Source organism: Sceloporus occidentalis, unplaced genomic scaffold, assembly GCF_023333645.1.
Source record: "Sceloporus occidentalis isolate IW3139 unplaced genomic scaffold, rSceOcc1.0.p SCAF_25, whole genome shotgun sequence".
NCBI lineage: Eukaryota > Metazoa > Chordata > Lepidosauria > Squamata > Phrynosomatidae > Sceloporus > Sceloporus occidentalis.
This window is the reverse complement of record NW_028317005.1, coordinates 10,460,200-10,475,737: the sequence shown is the minus strand read 5'-3', so window position 1 is coordinate 10,475,737 and position 15,538 is coordinate 10,460,200. Positions and strand designations below refer to the sequence as shown.

The 15,538-nt window shown below is 40.8% G+C and overlaps 1 protein-coding gene across 1 annotated transcript in view; it reads left to right on the top strand.

The window, feature by feature from the left end:
• Positions 1-15,538, top strand: part of LOC149300386 (Golgi integral membrane protein 4-like) — a 47,522-nt gene that overhangs the window by 21,023 nt on the left and 10,961 nt on the right. The window contains exons 3-10 of the mRNA XM_089485442.1: positions 673-722; positions 2,789-2,842; positions 4,852-5,002; positions 5,455-5,537; positions 8,755-8,932; positions 9,778-10,097; positions 12,620-12,858; positions 12,955-13,034. Coding sequence (XP_089341568.1) covers positions 673-722; positions 2,789-2,842; positions 4,852-5,002; positions 5,455-5,537; positions 8,755-8,932; positions 9,778-10,097; positions 12,620-12,858; positions 12,955-13,034 — 1,155 coding nt within the window. The remainder of the gene's footprint in view (positions 1-672; positions 723-2,788; positions 2,843-4,851; positions 5,003-5,454; positions 5,538-8,754; positions 8,933-9,777; positions 10,098-12,619; positions 12,859-12,954; positions 13,035-15,538) is intronic.

Sequence of the window (15,538 nt, the reverse complement as noted above, 5' to 3'; positions counted from 1 at the left end):
AAAGTCAGCACAGTTAGAACATATTTAGATATTGAACAGTATAAGATACTTTTATTTTTTTTAAAGATATTCAAATATTAAAGTGCACTGCACAATATGTTTAACCATTTCTGTGCCCTAAAGAATATGTATGAAATCTCTGGCACACATGTATTAAAAGCCATTCCCCATGTAATCCAAAAAGCCAAACCCCTTAGTAACACGTCAGATTCTTGAATTCATGGAAATATTCTATGCAGATGACAGAATCACACACAATTAATGATTTCACTTGGTGTCCAATAAACTGTGAAATTACGTTTTCTCCTAAAAATCAGATTAAAACGGTAATGAGAATTATCAAATGGGAAATGAAACATCATTCACTTATTTTGGGTGTTAAAAAAAAAAATTTAAGCACACAAAATTCAGTTTGCTATACGCTAACATTATGCATTTTATGGCAAAGATCACACCTTCCACCCCAAGGAAGTACATAGTGGAATAGGAATGTTGGAATGCAGGATGACTTCAGATTTTATTTATTTGCAAAATTGTCCCTAACCATTTATTTTATAATATTTAAATATTTTCTATATATGTTTCTACAACTTTTTTTATTAAATGTGCCCGAATTCCAAAAAAAATGCAAATCTAATTTTTTTTTTTATTCTATTCTTTTTCTCCCCTTAGATTTTCTTGTCTACAAATTAGAAGCACAGGAGACATTAAATAAAGGAAGGGTAAGCTGAAACTGATAGTTTGCGTTTTTTCTGTTGTCATTGTATTGAACATATCAGAAGTAGGGCTGCAACTAATGATTATTTTCAGAATCGATTAGTTGGCCGATTATCGGATAAAAAATGCAATTTTTTTTTAAATTTAAAATAATGTAATAAAAAACATACAATTTACACTTTCATCTCTTTATTGTAATGGCCTCTCGCTATTCACCTTCTTATTTTACTGACATAATAATAAAAGCTACAAGAACCCAAACACAGTGTTTCTCAAACTAGGTTTTAATACAAAGTTATTAGTAAATATTAATTCATATGTTAACTATTTTTCATATTTAATAAAAACTGAGAAAAAAGCCTTGTTTATATTTTCTTTTATTTACCAAACTGCCCCCAGTTATGCACATCTGACCCCCAGCTTGCCACTCTGCCCCCATATATGCCTTATACCTCCTATATGCCAGAGATTCCACTGTGCCCCGATATGCCACTGTGCCCCGATATACCTTATACTCCTTATATGCCAGTGATATGCAACTGAGCCCCCTGATATACCTTTTACCCCCAGATATGTCTTATGCCCCCCTGATATGCCTAATATCGATATGCCTTATAACCCCTATATGCCTTATAACTTCCAATATGCCGCTCACCCCCATTTATGCCTTATACCTCCCTATATGTCACTGTGCACCCTGATATGCCACTCCGCTCCCCATAAATGCCCTGCACCAACCTGAAATTCATTATACTCCCTGATTCACCACTCTGCCTCCCCCAGATATGCCACTCTGAAATTCATTATACCCCCTATACACCACTCTAACTCCCCCAGATATGCCATTCTGCCTCCCTGAAATTCATTACACCCCCATACACCACTATAACTCACCCATACACCACTCAGCCTCCTCCCCCCTCCCATACACCACTCTGCCTCCTCCCCCTCCCTTACTCCACTCAGCCTCCTCCCCCCTCCCACACACCACTCTGCCTCCTCCCCCTCCCTTACTCCACTCTGCCTCCTCCCCCTCCCATACACCACTCTGCCTCCTCCCCCCTCCCATACTCCACTCTGGCTCCTCCCCCTCCCATACTCCACTCTGGCTCCTCCCCCTCCCATGCACCGCTCTGCCTCCTCCCCCTCCCATACACCGCTCTGCCTCCTCCCCCTCCCATACACCGCTCTGCCTCCTCCCCCTCCCATACTCCACTCTGCCTCCTCCCCCCTCCCATACTCCACTCTGCCTCCCTTCCCCCTCCCATACTCCACTCTGCCTCCCTTCCCCCTCCCATACTCTACTCTGCCTCCTCCCCCCTCCCATACACCACTCTGGCTCCTCCCCCTCCCATACACCACTCTGGCTCCTCCCCCCTCCCATACACCACTCTGGCTCCTCCCCCTCCCATACTCCACTCTGCCTCCTCCCCCCTCCCATACTCCACTCTGCCTCCTGTCAGCAACGGAGGTTTACAAGACACCAGGGAGCCGGGTAGAGATTGCAGCGTTGCGGGGATCTGGATTCTAGTGTTATAATCCGATCTCCGTTTGAGGTCGGATTATATAAGGAGAGGAGTTTTTCAGAGCATTTGCTCTGAAAAAAACCTCTTTATAATCGATAAAAATCGATTTGACTAATCGAAAATGAAAATCGTTGACAACGATTTTCATTATCGATTTTATCGATTAGTTGTTTCAGCCCTAATCAGAAGTGTTCTTTGCACAGTGGTTATTGACATACCTGGGAATTTTCCTGGGAAAGCTCCCCAAAGCTCGCTATCTTCTGGGGAGTTACTTTGAGGAGTGGGGTTCAATGAGTGTCCGTTGTCGCAAAGTACGTAAAAAGGGGAATGACTATGTCCTTACTCGAGGGTGTCTGTTAAGTGTGAGTGTCCTTAAAGCGGAGTATCCATGGACATTACACACTATAGCGACGACGATGTCTTTCCAGGATTTTGAGACATTTTGTTTTCTTTTTAGTATCAATGATCTCAGTGCTTGTCCTTGTTCTGTTTATTTGCGTTATCTGCAATGTACATATTGTTATAATATGTTTGTATCCTTACAGCAAGATTCAAACAACCGGTACAATGCCTTGAGCGTGCAGCATCAAATGTTAAAGGTAAGCGTCAATGACCAAGCTTAATATTCACTAAATATATCATTTTTCTGCAGTCTATATGAACCAAATGGCCACTGCTAATATCCTAATTTATAACTATTCTATATATATATATATATATATATATATATATATAATCTGTAATGACAAATATAGTTTATGTAAATATATATATTTTTATATATATATATATATATATTGTGTGTGTGTTTATATACCGTATTGGCTCGAATATAGGCCGCACCCTAAAAGTTAGGTGCTTTTTTAAAGAAAACAATTTCTGCCCCCCCCCCGAGATATGCTGCCACTCTGTCCCGAAGATGTGCTCCCCCACGAGATATGCTGCCACTCTATCCTCCCCGAAATATGCTACCACTCTGCCCCCAAGATGTGCCCCCCCCGAGATATGCTGCCAATCTACCCCCCCGACATATGCTGCCACTCTGTCCCCAAGATGTCCCCCCCTGCCAGACTTACCGCTGCAGACTCCACGGGGTCTTGCAGGGCCGGCGGGGGACATCTACACATAACACGTATTCAACTTCCGGTCCCGGCACTTCCGCCGTGTGAAGTACCGGCAAGGAAGATTGTTAACCTACATCGCACAGACGTTCACCGGCTGCGGTGATGCGAGCATAAACAACCTCCGCTGCCGGCACGTCTGCACAATGTGCTTTAACAATCTCCCTTGCCGGGACTCCCCCGTGGGAATTCCCGGCAAGGGAGATTGTTAAAGCACATCGTGCAGACGTGCCGGCAGAGGAGGCTGTTTACGCGCATCGCCGCTGCCGGTGAACGTCTACACGATGCGCTTAGACAACCTCCCGTGCCGGCACTCCTCCCGTGGGAAGTGCTGGAAGGGGAGGCTGTCTGAGTGTATCAGAGAGTAGGATGCAGGTCCCCTGCAGCGCTGAGGGGGATCTGTAGCCTAACCCTGCTGCCTGCCCGGCACCCGAAACTGCATGTCCCGGGTGTCGGGCGCTAGACCCCGAATATAGGCCGCACACCCCCACTTTAAAGACTTAAAGTGGGTGGAAAAAGTGCGGCCTATATTCGGGCAAATACGGTGTGTATATTTATATATATATATATATATATATATATATATATAAAAAACATATACAGATTGTCATTACAGATTATATATATATATATATATATATAAATATATCTATCATATCAAATTATAGTCTTCCTACTGGCTGATGTTGAAAGCACATTTACTTTTCTAAGAATTTGAAAGTACAATAGATGCAACAATAGTCCATGATTTATTTATTTAACATCCCTACCTCAAATAATCGGATACCCCTCCCATTGTCTTTATTAACTCCCGGTTCAGTTTAATATTGTAATAAAAGTTACATGGCACAAGTAACAATTAGGGTGATGTCCCCTTCTACAGAGATCCACAGAATCTCAATGTACCTACAGACTATTTAATGATGGATCTTATTATTATTTATTGTTTTATATAGCGCCATCAAATTCTGTAGCGCTGTACAGTGGGTAGACAGGACATAACAAGTAGTATAACAGAGACAACAGGTGAGAAGGGGTTAGGGTGTATTACACAATAGGTAAAAGTGCCGTTGTAAGGGATAGACCAGCCACCAGACCGGTTAGGAGTGTATTTACAGATGAGTGAGGAGATGTAGGGAGGGGAACCGCTGTGAAGGGCTTTGAAAGTAAGATTGAGGATTTTGAGATGAATCCTGAAGCGCACAGGCAGTGAAGAGACTGACAGAGGGGAGAGACGTTAGTGAAGCGATGGGGAAGATAAGTCTGCCAGCAGCATTCATGGTGGATTGTAGAGGCGTGAGATGGTTAAGAGGGAGACCGGCTAAGACATTAGTGAAAAAGTGAAAAATGTGTAAACAAAAAGGTGAAAGGACACCAGTTTTCTGCATACTAGATGATTGTAATGATATATATATATATATATATATATATATAGCTCAATAGATGTAATTGGTTCAGTTAATATTACGATATTTTGTTTCTTGAAGAGTCAACATGATAATCTAAAAAAACAGCATAGTGAGCTCCTGACTGAGCATCAAAAGCTAGGAGAAGACCTGACAAGGACATTTAGTGACCATAAAGAGAAGTATATTCAACTACAACAAGAAAAAGAGCAGGAACTCTCAAAGCTGAAAGGTAATGTAATGTTTAATCCAGTATTGTGTTTTTGAACAGATAAGAATTTGAGAACAGATAAGAACCATTCAGCCCATCTAGTCTGTCCGTTTTTCCTTGCTGGTGTTGGCCCTTCATAATGCGTAGTGAAGTGAGCTAGTTGAAACCACAACTCTCCTGTAAACATTTCTGCCAATAATTTGTTGATTGATTATACCGACTATACGAGTTACAAGTAATACATGCAAAATAACAAAATTGCTTCTCCTTGCTGTGTGCAGAAAAAGGTATAAAATACATTTCTGTGAATACTGAAAAGAATTCCATTTTATAAACATGGATAGATAAGTTCTGCATTATATTATTTACACCGTTGGAACTTTCTCCTTGTCGTATGTTGCATGGATAAAACAAGTAGGTTATATTGTAGTGTACAGACTACACATTTACTTTTTCTGTATCAAATATGGCAGAAAATGTCTACAATCTGCGTGAAGAAAATAAACAACTAAGAAAAGCCCATCAGGATGTTCACATCCAGCTACAAGATGTCAAGGTAAAAACTGTGATATATCCTATCACCATGCAGCAGTTCTTTTAACCAGGAGAGGTTTCCGGCAATTAGGTCACAGAAGAATATACATAGGGCTAACCGATAGTGTACTCGTATCTCGGTAAAAAAACTGATTTTAATTGTTGGTGTACTTTTTAAAAGTTGTTTAATGCATGTTTAACTTAGTGACTGCTACCCAATACTCCATCGGTATATAGTAGTAACCTATGGAGCAGCATGGTAGCAGTCGTCGTAATTTCCTCTTCATTAGATTATTGATTATGATGGTTGTTAAATTGCTGATTTTTGTTTATCGAATTAGAAAACCTTTATAAAGGTTAATTGAAGAGAAAGTAGATGAACTCATCAGATGAAATTTGATTTATCTAATGGTGGCTTTGCCAGAATCAGCAATAGATTTCAATAGATTACACAGATTATAAAATAAACTAAAGTTTGTGTTAATTTATGTAGTTGGCTAAAGTTAGGAATAAAGCTGTGATAGTAACAGCTCCCCTTTAAACTTATATTCATTATAATAGCTGAGTTTACACATAAAAGTGTCCCTAACGTACACACGCATATATATTACTGATTAAGATTTATTTTCAATTCTAAGGTTGTAGTTTCATTAATTTTTCATTATTGTAATGTTTTCCAACATACTGTAGCTATTAATTTTCATCTGCACAGGTGCCATCTACTTGATATTGTCATAATCCTTAAATGCTCCTAAGTATATTTAATCAGCATTGTTATTTTCCATTGTTGGATTTTCATTTTGATTAATTGGCATCAGCACTTCATATTTCAATACTATATCTTATAGTCCTCGCTGGGTGATCTTTTGAATGAATTCTAGAATGGGGTTTAACGCAAACAGGAAAAAACAAAGGTGAAGAACAAATGATGTAATATGATGAACATGTGTAGCATGTATGTGTGTCTATATATATGTACACATACATACATACATACATGCATGCATACATACATACATACCCCTTGCACAATTATTACGTTTGTTCTATGCTACTAATTAGAATTTTATCACTGGTATCTGACCTCCTTATGGTCCATACTGCTACCCAAGCTCCTTTAGGCTTCTAGGTCTATTTGTTTGTGTCCACTTGTTCCCTGTCAATTTATACGTATTATTATTATTATCTTTTTTTTATATAGCGCCAACAGTTTACGCAGCACTTAATACAATACATATATTCAAGGGGTATGACAAGATGAGAATTGACAGACTAAGACAAACCGATACATTAGGTGCAGAGAGCCCTGCTCGCAAGCTTACAATCTTGAGACTTATTCCAAATGCTGTAGAATGAAGTCAGCTTAGCTTTGCCGAGTTACATATTTATAAGGTGATAGCACTGTATATCCCGGCGCATTATTGGTTCGTGCCTCATTATGCTACAAAGTACATCATGCAAACAATTCTCCTTTCGATGTAGCAACAGCATAAGAACTTGCTCTCTCAGCATGAACACGTTGTACTGAGCTTGGACAGCCACAAGAGTGCACTGGCAGCTGCGCAGGTCAGAAGAAAGATATTCTCCTTGCATCCTTAACTACTCTCTTTCCTTCCATTAACTTGCAGTGTGTTCGGCTTGCATGTGGAAGACAATTTGTACTCTAACCCTCTGGGATCCTTGCGTTTTTATTCGTTGTACTGTTAAAACGGTCTGTGTAAAACAATCACCGCTAACAGACTAAATGCACTTCTCTGCTTTATCTCCAGTTTGACTTCATTCTTCAACAACGGATGTGCTACCTTGAAACTGATTTCAGGCAGCACATCTCTTTTGGCAACTAATGTTTTACTTTTTCCCCGTCATCTATAAAAGGTTGCAGTGACTGTATATTGTTTTAGTTGATGGCTATTCTCATCCATCCAAAGTCTATCCAAAATATGAGATCTTATCATTGGTCAAGACCAGTATGATTGTAGATGGAGTGGGTACATTGTGGGTTATTTAGAAAGAGAAAATCTGGTGCAAAACCTGAAAATGTGACTTTTCACCATAAAAGCAATATTCCTATTTCCTGTACCATCCGATTAGTAGCTCTGGTGAATAAATCACAATTGCACTTTGTTTAAAACTTCCTTTGGTCTTTTTCTGGATTTAAAGGATTTGGGGCAAGTTTCAGTTAAAATTTTATGTTAGCCACATGAATGATGTTGAATAAGATTTAATTGAAGGCTGTGTTTCATCTAATACAAAATCTGTCCTCTCTTCTCCACTTGCACTTTTAATATTAAGTTATTTAGTTGATGTTAGACATTTTTGGGCCAGAGTGCGTTGCTCGCTACGCGATGGCTAGTTTAAGTATTGCTCTACTTTTAAACTGGTTTGTCTCTGGGCCTTCTAGACTTGCTTAGGAAAGCCAGGTTTGGCCTCTCCACTAACTACAACTCCCATGGCTGCCAAGCAGCCACCACATTGTAGTTTATCAGCACACTGGAAGACTGTTTTATTTGACCAGAGTTAAGCAACGTTATAATAGAAAAATATGTATTTTGTGAGCTCCAGTATATACAGTAATCCAGTATGTTTCCCTCTGAAGACGTTTGCGTTACAATAACTCTACTAATTTACAAATGCCTGCACTTTTCTATTTAGCTGTTCTTTTATCTGCTGGAATGGAGTAAATGTGTTAAAGGGATTCTAAAAAAAAAAAGTGGTTTGGATTTATATCCCAATTTTCAAATAATTGGCAACCCTATTGCTATCGGGGCCGGTGACATTGCCGGGTGACTCGGCTGCTTGGTCCCCAATGTCAGGGGTACCACTGATGCCTTCCAAACGCGTATGGAACATGCAAAACCGCTCTATGCCTAGACTGGCAAAGTAAAAAAAGCTGTCGGCCCCGACTAATTGTCAAATTGCAATCTGCCAAGATTTGAAGAAGATTTAACTCTCCCTTCTACAAGCATCAGGATTATATGACTTTAATTTATTTCCGATAAATCCTAAACCAAGAAAATCCCTTTGACGGTTCTTGTTTGATTCTCCGTATGAAAGTTAAAAAAAAACCTAATCTATCAGCAGACCTAATGCTTTTCTCATTCTTTTTCATTCTGCGATTTCAGCAAATGCCTTTATTTCCTGATGGATGTGTGTTGGCCACACGTGGCCATAAAAGGTGCTCATCTCAGGTTAAAACACAGTGATGCAGGTATAATATAATGCTCTTGTGTACTTTTCAGAACCAGGTAGATGAGTTTATACGGTTAAAAGAAGCACTTAATAAAGTGCCAAGTCTGCGTCAGACAGAACAAAACGCATCCACAGTACAACAGCGGCTTGTTCCACCAACTGAAAGAGTCCGTGAGCAACCCACAGAACAAGAATTACAGGTTAATAAAGAATCACAACAGGTACTTAGTGGGAATGGTATATTGTGTGTAGGAATAATATTAGTAAGATTGTAACACTTTTTATGACATATTTATTAGATGGTTATAAAGAAGAATTCTAAAATATGGTGATATGCTCTTCTGCACTGTACAATGTAATAGGGTTAACAAAGAAGTTGTCATACAGTGAAAGGTCATAAGGGTCTTGTCTGCATAAAAAAATAGATTTTGTGCCATCATTATTAATATGCTCAGCAACATATTAATTTGTGGTGCATGGTAGTAAACTGTTCTAAAGTGCTTTTAAAATGAAGCATTACAATAAATAGTTTTATGTTTTTTTTTTACAGATACCATTTTTTGCATTAAGTCAGTTTCAGTGCAGACATGTCTATATGAGATGCATAATAAGGGCAATGGTATAGGGTATTGAAGTCACAGAAGTAACTGCATCTATAAGCAGAAAGAAGAGTCGTGTAACTGGCCATGTGTAAGGTGTAGGAATTTTTTATCTGATAAAAATGGGAAGATTTCCGTTTCTGGGCATTATACTGCTACATGTGGAATGTTTTTTATTATCTGCATATTTCCCCTTAAGCGATAACATAATGTGCTCATGTCTTGGCAAATCAATAAACACTGGCTGCATGAACACCAATGTCTGAGGCCAGGGAAGATAGTACTCCCTAGGGTAGAGTTAAAGTAATGCCTCTATTTAAGCTTGTCATCCAGAGTGTGCTTACCGTATGACTAGATAAGGTTTCAGAATACGCACTTTTCTATTAAACTTATATTTCTTAGAATGGTGAGGTGGACTATTGTCAAACATTGTTTTCATATGTGTTTTTTCTGATATCCAGACACAGAATGAAGATGAACATGAACAGGCAGTCCAACATATAAGAGTGTCTAATGAAGAGTCTGTAAATGAGGTGAAAGAGAAATCAGATGAGGACACGGGTCAACAACAAGAGGCTGAACCACCCACTGAGCATCCTGTGGAGGTAGAAGAGGAACACAAGAAGGAATTAGAGGAGGAAGAGATGGCGCAGGTTGGAAAGCCTGAACGTTTAGTGGAAGATCAGGATCAAATGCAGGAAGAACAGGAACACCACAGGCATTCAGAAGAAGAACAAAGATTGGAGGAAAATGAGGAAGAGACCAACATCATGCAGGGAGACAACCATGTAGAGGTTTGGAATTTACCCATATTAGTTTACCATAATGGATCCAGAAATTGAATTAAATATAAATAGCAAGTCATGCTGATGGTTACAATGCGGCATATCGCAAATGTCTCTGCTGTAAAACTCTGGGAATAGATCCCAAAGTTGGAAATTTCAGCTCACTTACATACCAATGCATCATCAAGGGTGAACTTGAGTGAGCTTCTCCTGCAGGAAGGTGTGTGTTGACCTTGTATAATAGATAGTAATGTGGGAAAGCTGTCCTCACTGTACATTATGCATGACTAGCTTATACTTTCTAGTAGAGAGATTTTCCAGAGATGGCCTTTAATGCTTATTGAATTCAGGGTGTTTAAGCCACAACTCAATATGCTGTTATATGAGACCCATTGTCAGTGGATTCTTCTGCATACATAACCAATGTAAAAGTGAGGCTCGCAGCAACAGTCACGCTATTGTTGCATGACTCTTCATTTTGCAAATAAATGCATCTCCCTGTTTTCCAATGGCCTACTGAGTCTCTGCTTGGACCCTTTTATTTCTATACATGTTAGGGTTGTAGCAGTGTTAATTCCTTAACATGCTACCCGATAGGATATGCATTGGGATAATACAGCCCGTTCCTGTACATGTGCCGCTGCATGCACAACACATTAGGGCTGAAACAACTAATCGATAATAATATCGATTAATCGAATCGATTTTTATCGATTTATAAAAATTATAATCCGACCTCAAACAGAGATCGGATTATAACACTAGAATCCAGATCCCCCGCAACGCTGCAGGGGACCTGGATTCCCCTCACTGTCGGCCGGTCTCTCACTTCCGTCTCTCTCTCCCCCTCCCATACACCCCTCTGACTCCTCCCCCCTCCCATACACCGCTCTGTCTCTCTACCCGGCTCCGTTACTGACTTCATAGAAGCCCCAGCGTAAGTGAAGGGCAGTAACGGAGGCTGTCTGTGCGCATCGTTTAGACCCCCACCGGCTGACAGAGGATCATCCTCTCTGTCAGCCGGTGGGGGTCTGCATCGCACAGACAGCCTCCGTTACTGCACTTCACTTACACTGAGGCTTCTATGAAGCTGCAGTGAAAGTGCCTGTCAGTAACGGAGCCGGGTAGAGAGGCAGAGCGGTGTATGGGAGGGGGAGGAGTCAGAGGGGTGTATGGGAGCCACCCTCCCATAGACCACTCTGGCTCCTTCCCCTCCCATACGGCACTCTGCCTCTCTACCCGGCTCCCTGGTGTCTTGTGAACCTCCGTGGCTGACAGGAGGCAGAGGAGCCAGAGTGGAGTATGGGAGGGGGCAAAGTGGTATATGGGAGGGGGGAGGAGGCAGAGTGATGTATGGGAGGGGGAGGAGCCAAAGTGATGTATGGGAGGGGGAGGAGGCAGAGTGGTGTATGGGAGGGGGAGGAGGCAGAGTGGTGTATGGGAGGGGGAGGAGCCAGAGTGGAGTATGGGAGGGGGCAAAGTGGTATATGGGAGGGGGAGGAGGCAAAGTGATGTATGGGAGGGGGAGGAGGCAGAGTGGAGTATGGGAGGGGGAGGAGCCAAAGTGATGTATGGGAGGGGGAGGAGCCAGAGTGGTGTATGGGAGGGGGAGGAGCCAGAGTTATAGTGGTGTATGGGGGGTATTATGAATTTCAGGGCATATAGGGGGTATAAGGCATATCGATATTAGGCATATCAGGGGGGCATAAAACATATCTGGGGTAAAAGGTATATCAGGGGGCTCAGTGGCATATAGGGGGTATAAGGCATATCGATATTAGGCATATCAGGGGGGCATAAAACATATCTGGGGGTAAAGGGTATATCAGGGGGCTCAGTTGCATATCACTGGCATATAAGAGGTATAAGGCATATATGGGGGCAGAGTGGCAAGCTGGGGGTCAGATGTGCATAACCGGGGGCAGTTTGGTAAATAAAAAAAATGTAAACAAGGTTTTTTTCTCATAGTTTTTATTAAACATGAAAAATAGTTAGCATATGAATTAATATTTACTAATAACTTTGTATTAAAACCTAGTTTGAGAAACAGTGTTTGGGTTTTTGTAGCTTTTATTATTATGTCAGTAAAATAAGAACGTGAATAGCGAGAGGCCATTGCAATAAAGAGATGAAAGTGTAAAGTGTACGTTTTTTATTACATTATTTTAAATTAAAAAAAATTTTTTTTTATCCGATTAATCGATTAATCGAAAAAATAATCGGCCAACTAATTGATTATTAAAATAATCGTTAGTTGCAGCCCTACAACACATTCCAAGTTTCTGTATGTCTTAATTCTGGAATCAAACCTACCAGAATGAAAATGAGAGGTGCTTCTAAACGGTGTGATAGGTACCAGTGATTACATAAAGTGCAAATATATATGCACTAAACCGTTTGCCAGCCGCAGAAATTGGATTGGCTATCAAACCTTCCCAGTATTTATTAGGTTCTTTATCAATTGTAATTTATTTTGTGTTTGTATATTTCCCAAACCTACATTGCTTATTTCTGCTTACTTTTTGGAACAGAGTGATCAAACTTCCAAGCCTCAAAATCATTTTAAATCGGCCTATGAGGAACAGCTGGAACAGCAGCAGTTAGCAGCCCACCGAGTTGAGAAAGCCAGACTCCTCAGAGAACACCAAGAGTCCCTCCACAGACAAAGATTACAAGAACACTTCCTGCAACAGAAAAAATTACACGAGAAAGACCTGGAAGTGCAGAGGCAGAATCGCTATAGAGAAGAACAAGTGGCTGACAGAATGAGGTCTCGTATACAATCCACATTTTATTTATTTGTATGAAACATATATTGATTTACCGATAATTAGTAAAACCTTATACATAAATATTTCTTCTGTAGGAAACAAGCACAGTATGATAACATGGACCACGATATTGTACAAGGTGAAGAGGAGCAGCACATACAAGATGAAGGAGAAGGTACATATACAGTGGGGCAAAAAAGTATTTAGTCAGCCACAATTGTGCAAGTTCTCCCACTTAAAAAGATGAGAGGCCTGTAATTTTCACCATAGGTACACTTCAACTATGAGAGACAGAATGGGGGGATAGAATACTGGAAATCACATTGTAGGATTTCTAATGAATTCATTGGTAAATTCCTCGGTAAAATAAGTATTTGGTCACCTACAAACAAGCAAGATATCTGGCTCTCACAGACCTGTAACATCTTCTTTAAGAGTCTCCTCTGTCCTCCACTCGTTACCTGTATTAATGGCACCTGTTTGAACTTGTTATCAGTATAAAAGACACCTGTCCACAACCTCAAACAGTCACACTCCAAACCCCACTATGGCCAAGACCAAAGACCTGTCGAAGGACACCAGAAACACAATTGTAGACCTGCACCAGGCTGGGAAGACTGAATCTGCAATAGGCAAGCAGCTTGGTGTGAAGAAATCAACTGTGGGAGCAATTATTCCAAAATGGAAGACATACAGGACCACTGATAATCTCCCTCGATCTGGGGCTCCATGCAAGATCTCACCCCGTGGTGTCAAAATGATCACAAGAACGGTGAGCAAAAATCCCAGAACCACACGGGGGACCTAGTGAATGACCTGCAAAGAGCTGGGACCAAAGTAACAAAGGCTGCCATCAGTAACACACTACGGTGCCAGGGACTCAAATCATGCAGTGCCAGACGTGTCCCCCTGCTTAAGCCAGTACATGTCCGGGCCTGTCTGAAGTTTGCTAGAGAGAATTTGGATGATCCAGAAGAGGATTGGGCGAATGTCATATGGTCAGATGAAATCAAGGTAGAACTTTTTGGTAGAAACTCAACTCGTCGTGTTTGGAGGAGAAAGAATGCTGAGTTGCATCCACTGAACACCATACCTACGGTGAAGCATGGGGGTGGAAACATCATCCTTTGGGGCTGTTTTTCTGCAAAGGGACCAGGACAACTGATCCGTGTAAAGGAAAGAATGAATGGGGCTATGTATCGTGAGTGTTTGAGTGAAAACCTCCTTCCATCAGCAAGGGCATTGAAGATGAAACGTGGCTGGGTCTTTCAGCATAACAATGATCCCAAACACACCGCCCGGGCAATGAAGGAGTGGCTTCATAAGAAGCATTTCAAGGTCCTGGAGTGGTCTAGCCAGTCTCCAGATCTCAACCCCATAGAAAACCTTTGGAGGGAGTTTAAAGTCCATGTTGCCCAGCGACAGCCCCAAAACATCACTGCTCTAGAGGAGATTTGCATGGAGGAATGGTCCAAAATACCAGCAACAGTGTGTGAAAACCTTGTGAAGACTTACAGAACACGTTTGACCTCTGTCATTGCCAACAAAGGGTATATAACAAAGTATTTATGAACTTTTGTTATTGACCAAATACTTATTTTCCACCATAATTTGCAAATAAATTCTTTAAAAATCAGACAATGTGATTTATGGACTGTGTTTTCTCGTTCTGTCTCTCATAGTTGAAGTGTACCTATGGTGAAAATTACAGGCCTCTCTCATCTTTGTAAGTGGGAGAACTTGCACAATTGGTGGCTGACTAAATACTTTTTTGCCCCACTGTACTTGACTGAATAAAGAAAAACTCCACTGTTTGTTATTACTAAACGTCCTACTTACCAGTCATTTCAATTCAAACAAATTGGGTCAGTTCATTAAAGACCAGAGCTGGTAGATTAGTTTGAAGATTCAACTCTAGACATATATGGCCAAGGGGCCAAACCTAATGAGCTTCTGCTGCAGGGAGAGCTTGGGTTCCCCTGTTAAATGTATAGTTAAGTTAGTGAAAGTTCTTCAAAGGCTCATCACACATGGAAATATGTATTTTACAGGGTGAGCTTAGCTTTTCTTGCTACAGAAACATGGCCGTGTTTACCCTTCATAGTGAAGTGAGGGCAGGGTCTAAGTGGAAATGAAGAGCAACACTGCCACTTTAAAGCCCATGGCTGCTAAATGATATATGTGTGGCCTCCGGCTGGATACCTGTGACCACAGTGTGTGGCCACCTGCATCCAGCCAGTGCTGCACACTGAAGGACCAGATCTGTGGTCTGAACATCAGTAAAGTAAATGTGGGCCGCCTGTGGCTCACTGTGTATTTGCCTGGTTTGCCTGATGGCCAGTCTGGGCCTGGGTAATTGAAACCACAACTCTCCTGCAAGCTCCACGCTGCCTTTAGTGAATAGACATTGCTGATACAAATCCATATAGGTGGATTAATAAATACATATGTTAATTTTGCTGACAGAGTTCACCAAATCTTAATAAACTAGAAATGAATTACAAATTCTGTGAATCTTTAGAATAACTGGATGGACAGATTAGACTGGCCCATTTATTCTTATCTGCCATCAAATACTAGGTTCTTTGTAACTTTACCAAACAGTTGGTTATTTTAATACAATAAAATAATTTTTGCATACTAGTTGCTCTGTAGATTTTGAAGAATATGCTTTTGCCC